The following is a 13,776-nucleotide window of genomic DNA, read 5'->3' on the forward strand; positions in this document are numbered from 1 at the left end:
AAAAAATTAAAAATTAGCCACGTGTGGTGGCATGTACCTGTAGTCCCTGTCGCTTGGGAGGCTGAGGTGGGAGGATTGCTTGAGCTCAGGAGGCCGAGGGTGCAGTGAGCCATGATTGCACCACTGCACTCCAGCCTGGGTGACAGAGCGAGACTTTGTCTCACTAAAAAATTTCTTTTTTTAAAAAGAGAAAAGAGAAATCATCAATGAAATATTTTACTTTTTTTTCCTTCATACTAAGAGTTTGGGCTGGGGGTGGTGGCTCATGCCTGTAATCCCAGCACTTTAGGAGGCCAAGGCAGGAGGATCACATGAGCTTGGGAGTTCAAGGCCAGCCTGGGCAGCATAGTGAGACCCCATCTCTTTTAAAACATACATTTAATTTTTTAAAAAAGCGTTTGGAATCTGGTATGTATTTGACACTAACAGCATATTTCAACTAGGACTCACCATCTTTCCATTGGTCAATGGCCACATGTAGCAAGCGACTACCACACTGGACGGCTCAGGTCTAAAATATCTCCCTCTCTTTATCTCATCCTCCCATCTCTATGAATGCCCTACTTTGTTTCTATCAGTCCTCTGTTTCTCTCAAATAATTGTCATCCACAATAGTCACCAAAGAAAGCATTTTAGCGACAGAGTAAGTATTCCATCATCGTGACTGTCATTAATCCTATGGCTGCCACCTCTAATCACATCATTACCATTAACGTCTACACTTCCCCATTGCCCTCCATTTATCCTCATCTTTCTTCTCTTACGGGTCGTTTCACCTTTGGGGAGTCCACAGGAGAGCAGTAAACCTCCGTCTGTTCCTGTGTCCGCGGCTGCCTTACTCAGTCAGTTTGAGTCAAATTGGTGACTCTAAACCTCAATAAACCTGCCTGTAAAGGAGCAACCACCACGGTTGTGGTCACGACCCACTGGAAAGACATTCCAAGCATCACAGAAGCCCTGCTGAAGAAAATCGTTCTACTTTTTCACTTTCTTCTCCTATTTTTGTCCCTCTTCCCTTCCCATCCTTCAGCTTCTCCATCCTCCTTCCTGGCCGCCATGTGTCTCCTGTCCTCCTCAGCCTCTCAACACCTCCCCTGTCCCCACACCCAGAGCAGCACACGGTGGGCAAGAAGGAAGGCCAGGCCCTATCCCTCTTCCCAACAGTTGGGACCCCATGGGTAGAAGCCCAGGAAATGATCCATTCTCTGGGGGTGGGAAGACTTCCTAGTTTTCTACCTATTGAAAGGTGATGGATTACAAACTCCCTGCTAGAATCCACTTCTGAAACCCAGAGGGAGGAGTGAACCCTTCAGACGTAACATTTATCATGCGTTAGAATTGTGAGTTACACACACACACACACACACACATACACACCCTTTTATGAACACAAGGCAAAAGGAAAAGGCCAGGTCCTCACAGGCTGACTTTTTTTTTTTTTTTTTTTTAAGACCCAGTCTCACTCTGTTGCCCAGACTGGAGGAGTACAGTGACGCAATCTTGGCTCGCTGAAACCTGCACCTCCTGGGTTCAAGTGATTCTCCTGCCTCAGCCTCCCAGTAGCTGGGATTACAGGCGTGTGCCACCAAGCCAGCTAATTTTTTTGTATTTTTAGTAGAGATGGGGTTTCGCCATGTTGGCCAAGCTGTTCGTTAACTCCTGACCTCAAGTGATCTGCCTGCCTTGACCTCCCAAAGTCCTGGGATTACAGGCGTGAGCCACTGCATCCAGCCGAGGTTGCCCATTTTGTGCAGAAAACCAAGCATTCCCCATTACCCCAGGTACCCAGGCCCTACCCAGTTAAAAACAGTAAAGATCACATTCTGACCTGAGACAAAAGCCTCCTTAACCCTGAGCTCTTAGACATCAAAACACTCACACTCAAAAAATAAAATAAAATATACACCTGTGCTGAGGGTATGGGGAAATGAACCCTTTCCAACACTGCTGGTGAAGGGCAACTTGGCAAAACCTGTGGAAAGTCCTAAACTTTTGCATATCCTTTGATCCAGCAGTTCCATTTCTAGGAGCTGAAAATAAGAATTAGCCACAAGGAATCCACTGTGGCATTGTTATAAAAACATAAAAGTATGAACATAAGCACATGACAATAGAATTTTGGTTAAAGAAATGATGGTGGCTGGGCACGGTGGCTCACACCTGTAATCCCAGCAATTTGGAGGCCTAAGCAGGCAGATCACTTGAGGTGAGGAGTTCAAGACCAGCCTGACCAACATGGTGAAACTCCATCTCTACTAAAAATACAAAAAGTAGCTGGGCGTGGTGGCACGTGCCTGTAATCCCAGCTACTGGGAGGCTGAGGCACAAGAACTGCTTGAGCCCGGGAGACAGAGGTTGCAGTGAGCGGAGATCACACCACTGCACTCCAGCCTGGGCGACAGAGTGAGACTCTGTCTCAAAATCAAATAAAGTGAGAAATGATGGGGCATCCGTGTCATACTATACAGCCATTACAAATAATACTTTATACAGATATACAGAAAAAATAAGACCTAGTGTTGAATAAACCAGTAGAGTGATTATAGTAAACAATAATCTATTGTATGTTTCAAAATAGCTAGAAGAGAATAATCTGAATGTTCTCAGTATAAAGAAAAGATAAACATTTAAGGTGATGGATAGCCCAGTTACTCAGATTTGATTATTATACATTATATGAATGTATTTAAATATTACATGTACCCTGAAAATATGTACATTATGTACTAATTAAACAATAATAATACTTTAATAATTTGAAAAATTGGTTCACGGCCTATTAAGTGAACTTCGTATCTCTGGCCTTTCTCAGAGCTCCAAGCTCACACATCTAGCTGTCTACCTGACAAATGTAGCATGTCAAACAGAACTTGACTGTCAAACCCAATCTATCCCACCTCCAGTCTTCACATTTCAAACAAGGGGACCCCCATTCTCCTAGCACTTGAGCCAAACACCTAGGAATAATCTTTGATTCTTGATTCTCCCTCACCGCCACAACAGATCCATCAGCACCGTCCACATACTTGACCTTCTGAATCCAGCCACCTGCCCCGTCCACCCCAAAACAATCATACCAGTCAAAAGCACAGTCATTGAGGGCTTGGACTTCCACAGTCACTACCAACCTGTCTCCCTGCTCTCATGCCTACCTCCTACAGTCTGTTTACCCGGCAGCAATCAGAAGATCATTTAAAAACATAACCCCTGGTTCAAAGGGCTTCTATCACAGTTAGAACAAAAATCCAAGGCTGGGCATGATGGCTCACACCTGTAATCCCAGCACTTTGGGAGGCTGAGGCATGAGCATCACTTGAGCCCAGGACTTGGAGACCAGCCTGAGCAACATAGGGAGACCCCATCTCTACAAAAAATTTTAAAATGTAGCCAGCCGTGGTGATGCACATCTGCAGTCCCAGCTACTCAGGAGGCTGAAGTGGGAGGAAGGACTGAGCCTGGGAGGTCGAGGCTTCAGTGAGCCATGATGGTGCCACTGCACTGCAAACTGGGTGACAGAGTGAGACCCTATCTCAAAAGAAAAAAAAAAAAAACTTCAAGTACCTTAGTGTCTTAGCAAAGCCCCCGATGACCAGCTTCTGTCTCCCACTCTGTCCCTCCTCATCCTTTCCCTGCCCACTCCCTGCATTCCAACCACAGTGGACTCCTTGGGATTCCAACAACATGCCAAGCATGTTCCACCGAAGAAGTTTGCATCTGCTGTTCCCTCTGCCTGGCACACTCTTCCTCCAAATATTTCATGGCTTGCTTCCTGGAGTTAGTAAAACCTCCATGAAGGAGCCTTTGCTAATCATCCCGTATCTTTCCCTTGCTCTCCTATGCTCTTTTTGTTTTGGTTAATTTTCATGGCTGTGGTATATTGTGACATTGGATTGTTCACTAGCACCCCAGTAAACCACACCTCCTGGAATCCATAGCCACGGTGACTCTGGGCTTATCTATGTAACATGCTCTGGCGAAGAGGGCATTAGCAAAGGTTGCAGAACCGAGGCTTAGGAAGGGCTTGTGCACTGAGGCCTGTCCTCTGGGAACGCCATTGCTGCCACCAGGTAAGAAACCCGGGCTATCCTGCCAGAAAAGCCACTGGGGGAGCAGAGAAGTGAGGCACTGCAGCCAACCACCAGCCATGTGAGCAGGGCCATATGGGACTCTCCAGCCACAGTCAGGCCATCAGATGAACACAACCACGAGTGAGTGAGGCAAGACCTGCAGAACTGGCCAGCTGAGTCCATACCTGACTGCAGGCACCTGAGCAAATGATGATTGTTTTAAGCTACTAAGTTTTGAGGTGGCTTGTTCTCTAGCAATACATAACTGATATGACAGCTTATCATTAGCTGTGGCAGAGACTACTAGTATTCAGCAAACACTATTTTCTTTTTCTTTCTTTCTTTCTTTTTTTTTTTTTTTTAAAGACAGGTTCTGACTCTGTCACCGAGGCTGGAGTGCAGTGGTACAGTCTCGGCTCACTGCAACCTCCGCCTTCTAGGCTCCAACCATCCTCCCACCTCAGCCTTCCGAGTAGCTGGGACTATAGGCACATGCCACCACACCTAATTTTTGTATTTTGGTAGATATGGGGCTTCACCACATTGTCTAGGCTGGTCTCGAACTCCTGGGTTCAAGCAACCCTCCTACCTTGGCATCCCAAAGTGCCAGGATTATAGGCGTGACCCACCACACCAGCCTATTCTCTCTTCTTCCTAAGCCCACAGCTAAACTTCATTCTCCACCTTCTTTGCAGTGCTGTGACTGAATGCTCGCTAAGGAAATGCAAGCATAAGGGAATGCACTGATGAGGGCAACTTTGGGAAATAAGGCTTTGTCTTCTCTGCACTTTCTCCCCCTTCTAGATGCACCAATGATAATGCTGCAGAGGGGAAGGGGTCTGGAGCATGAGAGAATGGCCCGCCACCTGCCAACCAAGAACACCCTCCTTGGACTGTTTAGCGAACAAGAAAAAGACATTTAGGGGTCTATTTCTTATAGTCTGTCCTAATTAATACACTAACTTAGAAGCTTCTCCAACCAAGATGGGAGTCTATTTCCCCATCCTCTATACCCAGATTGGCCACGGGACTTACATTATCTCACAACTCCAATGGAAGTAACATTCTGTGATTTCCAAATACTAAGACTCCTTGCCACTTTCCCTCTCGCTCTCTAGGAATACTAGAGACCTGTAAGAAACCCAAGCTATCACACCACTAGGCCGCAGGGAGAGAAAGTCTCAGCTTTCCTATCCTCCCCTTCCTCCAGCTAAATGTGGCCACATGAGTGGAGCTCAGGCAAGACTAGCAGAACCCTCCCGCCAAGCCCAACCCACAGAATCATGAAAATAACAAATTGTTGTCTTCAGCCCAAAGTTTTCCAAACAAAATTAAGTTTAAAGATCGTGGCCAGGAGCGGTGGCTCAAGCCTGTAATCCCAGCACTTTGGGAGGCCGAGACGGGCGGATCACAAGGTCAGGAGATCGAGACCATCCTGGCTAATCCGGTGAAACCCCGTCTTTACTAAAAAATACAAAAAACTAGCCGGGCGAGGTGGCGGGCGCCTGTAGTCCCAGCTACTCGGGAGGCTGAGGCAGGAGAATGGCGTGAACCCGGGAGGCGGAGCTTGCAGTGAGCTGAGATCCGGCCACTGCACTCCAGCCTGGGCGACAGAGTGAGACTCCGTCTCAAAAAAAAAAAAAAAAAGATCGTTCATGATACAGCAACAGAAAATTGAGATGGAATATATGAACAGCAAAAAAACGACAGGAGGCCGGGCGTGGTGATTACACCTGTAATCCCAGCACTTTGGGAGGCCAAGACAAGAGGGTGGCTTGAAGCTAGGAGTTTAAGACCAGCCTGGGCAACAAAGCAGGACACTGTCTCTATAAAACAAATTTTAAATTAGCTGGGTGCAGTGACATATGCCTGTAGTCTCAGCTACCCAGGAGGCTGAGACAGGAGGATCGCTTGAGCCCAGAAGTCCAAGGCTGCAGTGAGCTATGATCGCACCACTGTACTCCAACCTGGGTGACAGAGCAAGACCCTGTCTCTAAAAAACAAAAAGCTACGATACCCTTGCTATACAAGGAGATTCCATACTTGTCCAACCCTAACTCCTAATATTTTTTTCCCCTTGCAATTTAACTAAAACAGAATCCAGCTCAGAACTACTTCTACTTGGCTAGTACTCTCCCATTCTAGTGTCACTTGCTCACGTTAGGGTGGTCTCTGTCTTTCAGAGTTTTTCTCCTCCCATCCATCCTAGAGTCTAGGGATTAGCAAGCTACAGCCCATGAGCCCAATATGACTCATCACCTGGGTTTGGTTTTGTTTTGTTTTATGGTGTTTTGTTTTGCTTTTTGTTTTTGAGATGGAGTCTTCCTCTGTCACCCAGGTTGGAGTGCAGTGGCGCAGTCTTGGTTCACTGCAACCTCCATCTCCCGGGTTCAAGTGATTCTCCTGCCTCAGCCTCCCGAGTAGTTGGGATTACAGGCACCTGCTGCCATGCCCCACTAATTTTTGTATATTTAGTAGAGACGGAGTTTCGCCATGTTGGCCAGGCTAGTCTTGAACTCCTGACCTCAAGTGATCCACTCACCTCAGCCTCCCAAAGTGCTGGGATTACAGGCGTGAGCCACTGTGCCTGGCCACCATCACCTGTTTTTGTAAGGCCCAGAAACTACAGTTTGTACAACTATGAATATAAAAAAAAACAAAAGAAAAATATTCATGACATGCAAAAAGTATATCAATTTCAAGTTTCAGGGTCCATAAATAAAGTTTTATTAGAAAACTGCCTCCCCCCAGGTTGGGCTTGATGGCTTACACCTATAATCCCAGCACTTTGGGAGGCTGAGGTGGGCGGATCACTGGAGGTTGGGAGTTTGAGACCAGCCTGGCCTATAGGCTGGTCTGAAACCCCGTCTCTACTAAAAATACAAAAATTAGCCAGGTGTGATGGCGCAGGCCTGTAATCCCAGCTACTCAGGAGGCCAAGACAAGAGAATCGCTTGAACCTGGGACGCGGAGGTTGCAATGAGCTAAGATCACACCTCTGCACTCCAGCGTGAGCAACAGAGCGAGACCCTGTCTCAAAAGAAAAAGAAAACTGCCTCAGCCATTCATGTATGTACTGCCCATGGCTGCTGCATGCTGCAGCACAGAGTCAAGCAGCTTTGATGAAAATTGCAGGGTTCACAAAGCCTGAACTCTTTACCATCTGTCCCTTTCCAGAAAAAGTTTGCCAGCCCCTGCTGTAGGCTGCCATCCAAGGCAGGTGAATCGCTTGAGCCCAGGAGTTCAAGACCAGCTGGGGCAACATAGCAAAACCTTGTCTCTATTTTAAAAAATGCAAAAACTTAGCCAAGCATGGTGGTGCATACCTGTAATCCCAGCTACTCAAGTGGCTGAGGCAGGAGGATCACTTGAGCCCTGGAGGTCAAGGCTGCAGTTAGCCATGATTGCACCACTGCACTCCAGCCTGAGTTACAGAATGAGACCCTGCCTCAGAAAAACAAAACAAAAAAGCTTATACTTTTCTATTATATTCATTCCAAAAGCTTTGAAGACTTCTATCTCCTTCCGCAAAGGGATGAAACTTTGTTGGTCTGACTCTCTAATCTTTAGTTGGATCCCAGAAGTTAGTGGCCTAAATTCATTTCCTATGACAGGCTACCAGGTACCCTCCATTCTGGGCAAAATGGTCTCTAGGCTGCCCCCATGATGGCATTCAAATACCTTCATCTGGTTCGTTGTCCTTGTCCAGCAAGCTCTCCCCTTTTGCTGCAATCTAAACCCTCCTCATCCTTCACTCCAAATCCCCATCTCCCCAACCAAGAAGGTTTCCCTGCTTTGCCAAATGTTTTCCCAGGTGTATTCTATGGAACAAAAATCCCAAGAGAAATCCTTGGGCGGGGTGCGGTGGCTCACACCCGAACTTTGGGAGGCCTAGGCGGGCAGATCACCTGAGGTCAGGAGTTCAAGACCAAACTGGCCAACAAGACAAAAGCCCGTCTCTACTAAAAATACAAAAATTACCTGGGCGTGGTAGTGTGCATCTGTAATCCCAGCTATTTGGGAGGCTGAGGCAGGAGAATCACTGGAACCCAGGAGGCGGAGGCTGTAGTGAGCCGAGATCGCGCCATGCACTCCAGCCTGGGTAACAGAGCAAGACTCCATTCTATCCTCTCTTGGAGGCCTCATACACATAGGTAGCATATTAAAGGCTCTGAGAAGTCCTGCAGTAAAGATGCCTGTTTCCCTTTGCTTAGTTCAACTCTTCCCAAACTTATTTACCATAGAATTTGTTTTGTCCACAGAACACTTATTAACTACCAGCATTAAGTACAGTGCCTGGATGTCAGCATTTGTTGAAAGAATGAAAAATGCTAACATCCCAGATTTAGGGTTCTACAGAACATACTTTGGAAATGTTATTCAAGCTCCTCCTCCTCTCTCTCTAATCTGAACTGCTCCCTTCCGTGCCATCTAGTCAACACCATCTAATGCCAATCGTTATCATCATGACAGCTGTCATTCATTAACACCTGCAGCCACTCTGTTCCAGATAGTGCTAGACCCTTGAAAACATTATCTCTTTCGATCCTTATAACCACCCTCTGAAGCAGGGAATATTATTTAATTATTGCTGTCTTGCCAGAAACTTAAAACTATAAATCAGAAAACTTAAATCACCAGCCCAAGATAAAGTAAAAAGAAAAGATAGAATTTACAACTATATCAGCCTGACTCAAAGTTCATGAACTTTCTTTTCCACCAAAATATCTTCTGATAATGTGCCATGGCTGCCATCGCTGGCTGTCCACTTACTTAATATCTACCTGTGCCTCCTTCCACACTAGCAGAGCCCTGATTTTGCATGGAGTGGCAACATGTCATTTCAGGCAATGGCTCATGATCCATCTAAGCCGATCATGGTGGTGTTCCCACTTCCCCACCTCCCGGGCTCCCTTGCAGCTAGGACTCAGTTCTGGCCAAGAAGAGATAATCAAATCATCTGCAAGGTGAGGAGGAAGAGATGTCCTGGGGAACCCTTTATTCCTTCACACTCACCAGGTCCTCCTCTTCGCTACCTTGAACCCAGATGTAATTGCTGAAGCTGCAGGAACCATCTTGCAACCACAAGAGAAAAGCCATGAGAATTCCCAAAGACATCAGCCCTGGTATTACTGACCTACTGAGCCAACCAAAGCAGCTATATGTCTCCAGAATTCTTGTTACATGAAGAGAAACCATTATTTGCCTTACCGCTGTGACTGGGTTTTCCATTTCATGCAGCTGAACAAAAACAGGCCTAATGGGCCCACACGTTGTCCCCCATATTATTTACCACTTGGACTTTATCATTATTTCACATACACATTATTCTGTCATGAAGTATGCGTCCTGAAGGCCAAGTCCACCTTGCCTATTTTTGTTTCTACAGAAGTGTATACATGCTATTAAATGCTGTTCATTATCACCCTTTTCAGGGATCATCTATTCAATTTATTACTTGCATTCGTGTTAGCAAGCAGTGAGTTTTCACCATTAAATAGCTGAAATATCATATCTTTCTCCTAATGGATTAGCATCTCAAAGTGTCCATTTGAAAACATGTGTCAGAAATACCTGGACTGTTTATTACACGCAGATTTCTTGGCCCTCTCGCTAAACCCAGCTAAATTAGAATCTCTAGGGTTAGAGAAGCTGAGAATCTGCATTTTAACAAGCACCCTCATATGGTTCTGATATACAAAATTAGAAAATTCCGTGCACCCAAATGTTAGGATTGGCTGGACTCGTCTGGACCCTGAGTTACCAGCCCCTCTGCAGGGACCCTCCCTAACCCTACAAATCTGGGAAATAGAAATTGGAATCATTGCTCAAGACCATTCCCTGGGCAAGATGGATGAAACTGGTTGGCATGCTCTGTAGCATACTGGGACGAGGGAACTGAAAACAGATGCATTTCCTACAACTGCAACTCCCCCATAGCCATCCTACCAGTGCCTCCATCCCCCCAGTTTAAAAGGAAAACCACTATGCAGAAAGAAGGCAATGCCCACTGCGGCACATCACCATCCAGGAAGCTATCAGAGGATGGAGCGTGTTTAAAACAGAAAAAAAAAAAAAAAAGAAAAAGAAAACTTCGAAGAAACTTACACAGGAATACACAAACTAGCATTTGGGACTCCTGACTCAGAGGAACAGAAGAGAGCTCTGATGGCTTTTTTGGGGTTATGTATTGACTGCATGCAGGTCTGAAGAGTCTGCTCTTGGGTAATGTTCAGGCAGAGACAGAAGGCTGGATCCTACACTTTTTCTTCCAACAGCAGAGCTCTGGCCTCACCTGCTCTCCCAAGCTCCAGGAAAGGCAATACCTGTGCCTCCCAACACAATTCCCACTCTCCCGATACACCTTGACATTGATCTTATTTCGTCTCTGAGGATCACATTTCCAGATGACAGGTGCACACAGACATGCATCCTAGGGTAGCAAACAGCATTCTCTCTCTCTCTCTCTCTCTCTCTCTTTCTCTATCCTTTTGAAGGGATGACCTCCTGCATGTTGACATCCAGCCAAATTTAAAATCACGGGAAGAAAAAGAAAGACCCAAAGTGAATCCAAGAAAAGCACCTATCCAGGCTAGAACAGGGGCAGGAGGGCTACAAGATTCACTAGGGACTGACGAGTTCAGGCCTTGGGAACTCATGTGCCAGAAGCAAGATGAACGTCTCAGTACTGCTCATGCCCACTCCACCACAGGGGGAACCCCTTTTCTCCCAGCCCCACTGCCCCCACCCTTGGTGGATGCCAGCTAATGGAAGTTCTGAAATTTAATCAACCCATGTGTATAGCTGGGTTGGTTTGAGAGAAGGAAGTGAGTTGAACCCTTCAAACATTTTGAACAATGCAGATGTCCAGTGATCTCATGAACACCAGGCATTTGGCAGTTCCTAAGGCTCTTTAAACCTTCCTCCTTTGACCAAATGGCCTTCAGAAAAAACTAATTTCTGCCATCTTCTTTCTGAGTAACTTTGCATCCATCCCTCATCCCATCCCACTCCCCCAAAAAACTGTTTCAAACTCCCCCTCAAGTTCTGCCGGAGAGAATGTTACAAGAAGCCAAAGATAACTCCTCCTCCCCGACCCCTTTCCTCTTTCCTCGCAGCCCCACTGAGATTCAGGAGTATTCTCCTACACCACCTATGTGTGCTGATTGAGGCATATTTTTTTTTCCTTTTATACGTTTTAGGCCTGCAACAGCTCACTGCATCAAAACGATTGGATTGGAAATGGGTAGCTCCATAGGGATTTTTTTTCATGCATCTTGCCTCCTGACATGTATATCACTGATTAAAAAAAAAAAAAATCTAAGGAGCAAAAGGAGGGCGGGGAAGAAGGCCAAGAGAAGAAGAGGTCTACAATGACAGGCAGCCCCATTCTGCGAGCAAAAACCACCTTTTGACCACCTGCAGAATGCGCAAGGTCACGTGGGTTCTCTGCAGCTCCTTAATGTATTACCCGGCACACAAGCCCCCGTGGCATATAAACAAATCCACAAGCGGAAAAAAGAGAGAACTCCCTCCTCAGCCGGGAAGCGAATGATAACGGTAACAGCCGCAACAATAATAATAAATAAAGAATAACAATTACTACTACTACTACCACCACCCAGCCAAGCGCAGACGACAGCAGCACAGTAAAAGGATATCCAATGCAGGCTGTGCAAGGAGAGAAATCACAGAAAAGAAAACCGTGCCCACCTTGCTTGCCCGCACCATCACCCCCAGCCCCCAATAAACAGAGTCAGAGGGAAAGGGGACCGTGGGGAGAAAGGAGGGGGAAAGAAGGATTGCTTTTTTTTTTTTTTTTTTTTTTTTCTGTAGGCAACACCTACCTCCAGGGTCCGGATTTCTTTTTGTGTGAGGTCGTTGGAGGTAGCACATTTGGTCCTAAGACCTTCCAGGTTGGAGATGCTCAAGTCTATCATGTTTTGGACCAGTTCGCACTGCTGTAAGGCTTTTTGCAAACTCAGAGGCTGCTGCTCCTCGCTTTTCGTCATGTTTTCCTCATCCATCGCTTGCTCTGCAACCCCCTTCCCCTCCTCCTCCTCCCAGAGAGAAAAAAGGGGGGGGGAGTAGAGGTAGTCTACCCCTCCGCCTCTCCAACCACTGCGACTTCTCAACAATGTCTCATGAAGAAGAAATCCAACATCTCACACAGGGTTGAGGGGGTGGGAGTGGGAGGAGGGGACAAGAGCCAAAATTTATTATTTTATTTTGGGGTATCAAGCGGACTCCATTAGAATGTCTCCTCTCTGAGTCTCTGGTCCCTGAAAAGGAGAGATGCTGTTTCTCAGAAGCAAACCAGGTGATGTGATGCTGTCTGTATACTTAGGGAGGAGGAGGAGGAGGAAAAAGAGGAGGAGAAGGAGGAGAGAGAGGAGGAGGGAGAGGAGGAGGAGGGAGAGGAGGAGGAGAAGGAAAATAGCGCTCACTCTTTACACACCGGCTCCTTGAAGGACAAAATTATATATTTTTGGCTGGCTTGCTTTTATGTCAAAAAAAATCTGGTTTGCCCCCCTCCCAGTTGCAGGGACACGGCATGGTCCACGGTTTGGAAGTGCTTTAGCGCGTTCTCAAGGTGCTGTCTGCATTGCTCCCGCGGCTGCGGCGGCTACTGCGGCTGGCTGCTGTCTCCTCCCCGCGCTGCTGCTGCTGCTGCTGCCGCCGCCAGGCTCCGGGGGTGACGGTTGCTGCAATAGCTCCTGCCTCGCTCCACACCGACATCTTGCCTGTCAATCAAAGGGCGGGGGGGAGCGAGGGAGCGCCGGAGAGGGATGGAGAGCGAGCGAGGGACCTGCAGGGGAGCGGGTTGGTGGAGAGGCGCCGTGCGCGCAGCCGCCCCAGCCGGGCCCCGGCCCCGGCGCGCCAGGGACCCGCCGAAGGAGGCGGAGGAGGAGCGCGCAGGCTCGCGCACCTGGCCGGGGACAGGGCCGGGGGGCGGGATTTCTAGGGGCTGCGGAGCTCGCGTGGCAAAGTGAAATTACTACCGGGAGTGCGTGCGAGCGAGCAAGCGAGCGATCGGCGGGCGGGGGCGCGGAGACAGAGCGCGCATCGGGCCCAGCCTGCTCCCGGGGGCGGCAGAGGAGGCAGGGAGTGTGCCCGAGCCTGGAGGCTGGGCCAGGGGGCGGGGAGAGGGAGTCGGTGGCGGGGAGGGGGTGGGGGCCACTACTCCTGCACCGCTCTCGCGAGACCGAGCTGGAGTGCTGCTCAGCAGGTGCGCTCCGGCTGGGAGCAGGTGTGCGCCCAACTTTGAAACCTTCGGTGCGCGCTGGAGAGGCGTCGGCGTGAACCTGGGCACGTCTTCTCTGTCTTTGGCTCGGTGTGTGTGTGCGTGCCTTTTTTGTTCGTTTGTCCTTTCTTGTTACTGGGGAAAAAAATAAAGCGAACCTGGTGATCTTTTCCGTGAATTTCAGGAAGCTGCCTCCTAGACTTGGTACCCTGGCCCGCCCTGATGGCTTTCCATTTGGAAGGGAAAAGGGCCTTTGCCTTATTCTGAGTATTCCCATGTCCTACAAGGGTCTGTGTGGCCTGACCCCAGCATACCTAACTGACGTTATAACAGCAGATGATGGCTCCATGGTTAATATGTTTTTACCTTTTGAAATGGTTGAAAGCCTGGCGCCGTGGCTCACGCCTGTAATCCCTAGCACTTTGGGAGGCGGAGTCAGGAGGATCACTTGAGACCAGGAGTTTC

General features: G+C 47.9%; 2 protein-coding genes across 5 annotated transcripts in view; one reads left to right on the top strand and one right to left on the bottom strand.

Moving 5' to 3' along the window:
• The window catches only part of KSR2 (kinase suppressor of ras 2), a 497,446-nt gene extending 484,924 nt beyond the window's left edge, over positions 1–12,522 (bottom strand). For all 4 annotated transcript variants that reach the window (XM_021923003.2, XM_021923002.2, XM_009181799.3 and 1 more), the window contains exon 1: positions 11,915–12,522. In XM_021923003.2, coding sequence (XP_021778695.1) covers positions 11,915–12,094 — 180 coding nt within the window. In that variant the 5' untranslated portion in view covers positions 12,095–12,522. The remainder of the gene's footprint in view (positions 1–11,914) is intronic.
• Positions 12,369–13,776, top strand: part of RFC5 (replication factor C subunit 5) — a 62,358-nt gene continuing 60,950 nt past the window's right edge. The window contains exon 1 of the mRNA XM_009181798.4: positions 12,369–12,387. The gene's annotated coding sequence lies outside the window, so the exon portion shown is untranslated. The remainder of the gene's footprint in view (positions 12,388–13,776) is intronic.

This window comes from Papio anubis, chromosome 9 (genome assembly GCF_008728515.1).
Source record: "Papio anubis isolate 15944 chromosome 9, Panubis1.0, whole genome shotgun sequence".
Taxonomy (NCBI): domain Eukaryota; kingdom Metazoa; phylum Chordata; class Mammalia; order Primates; family Cercopithecidae; genus Papio; species Papio anubis.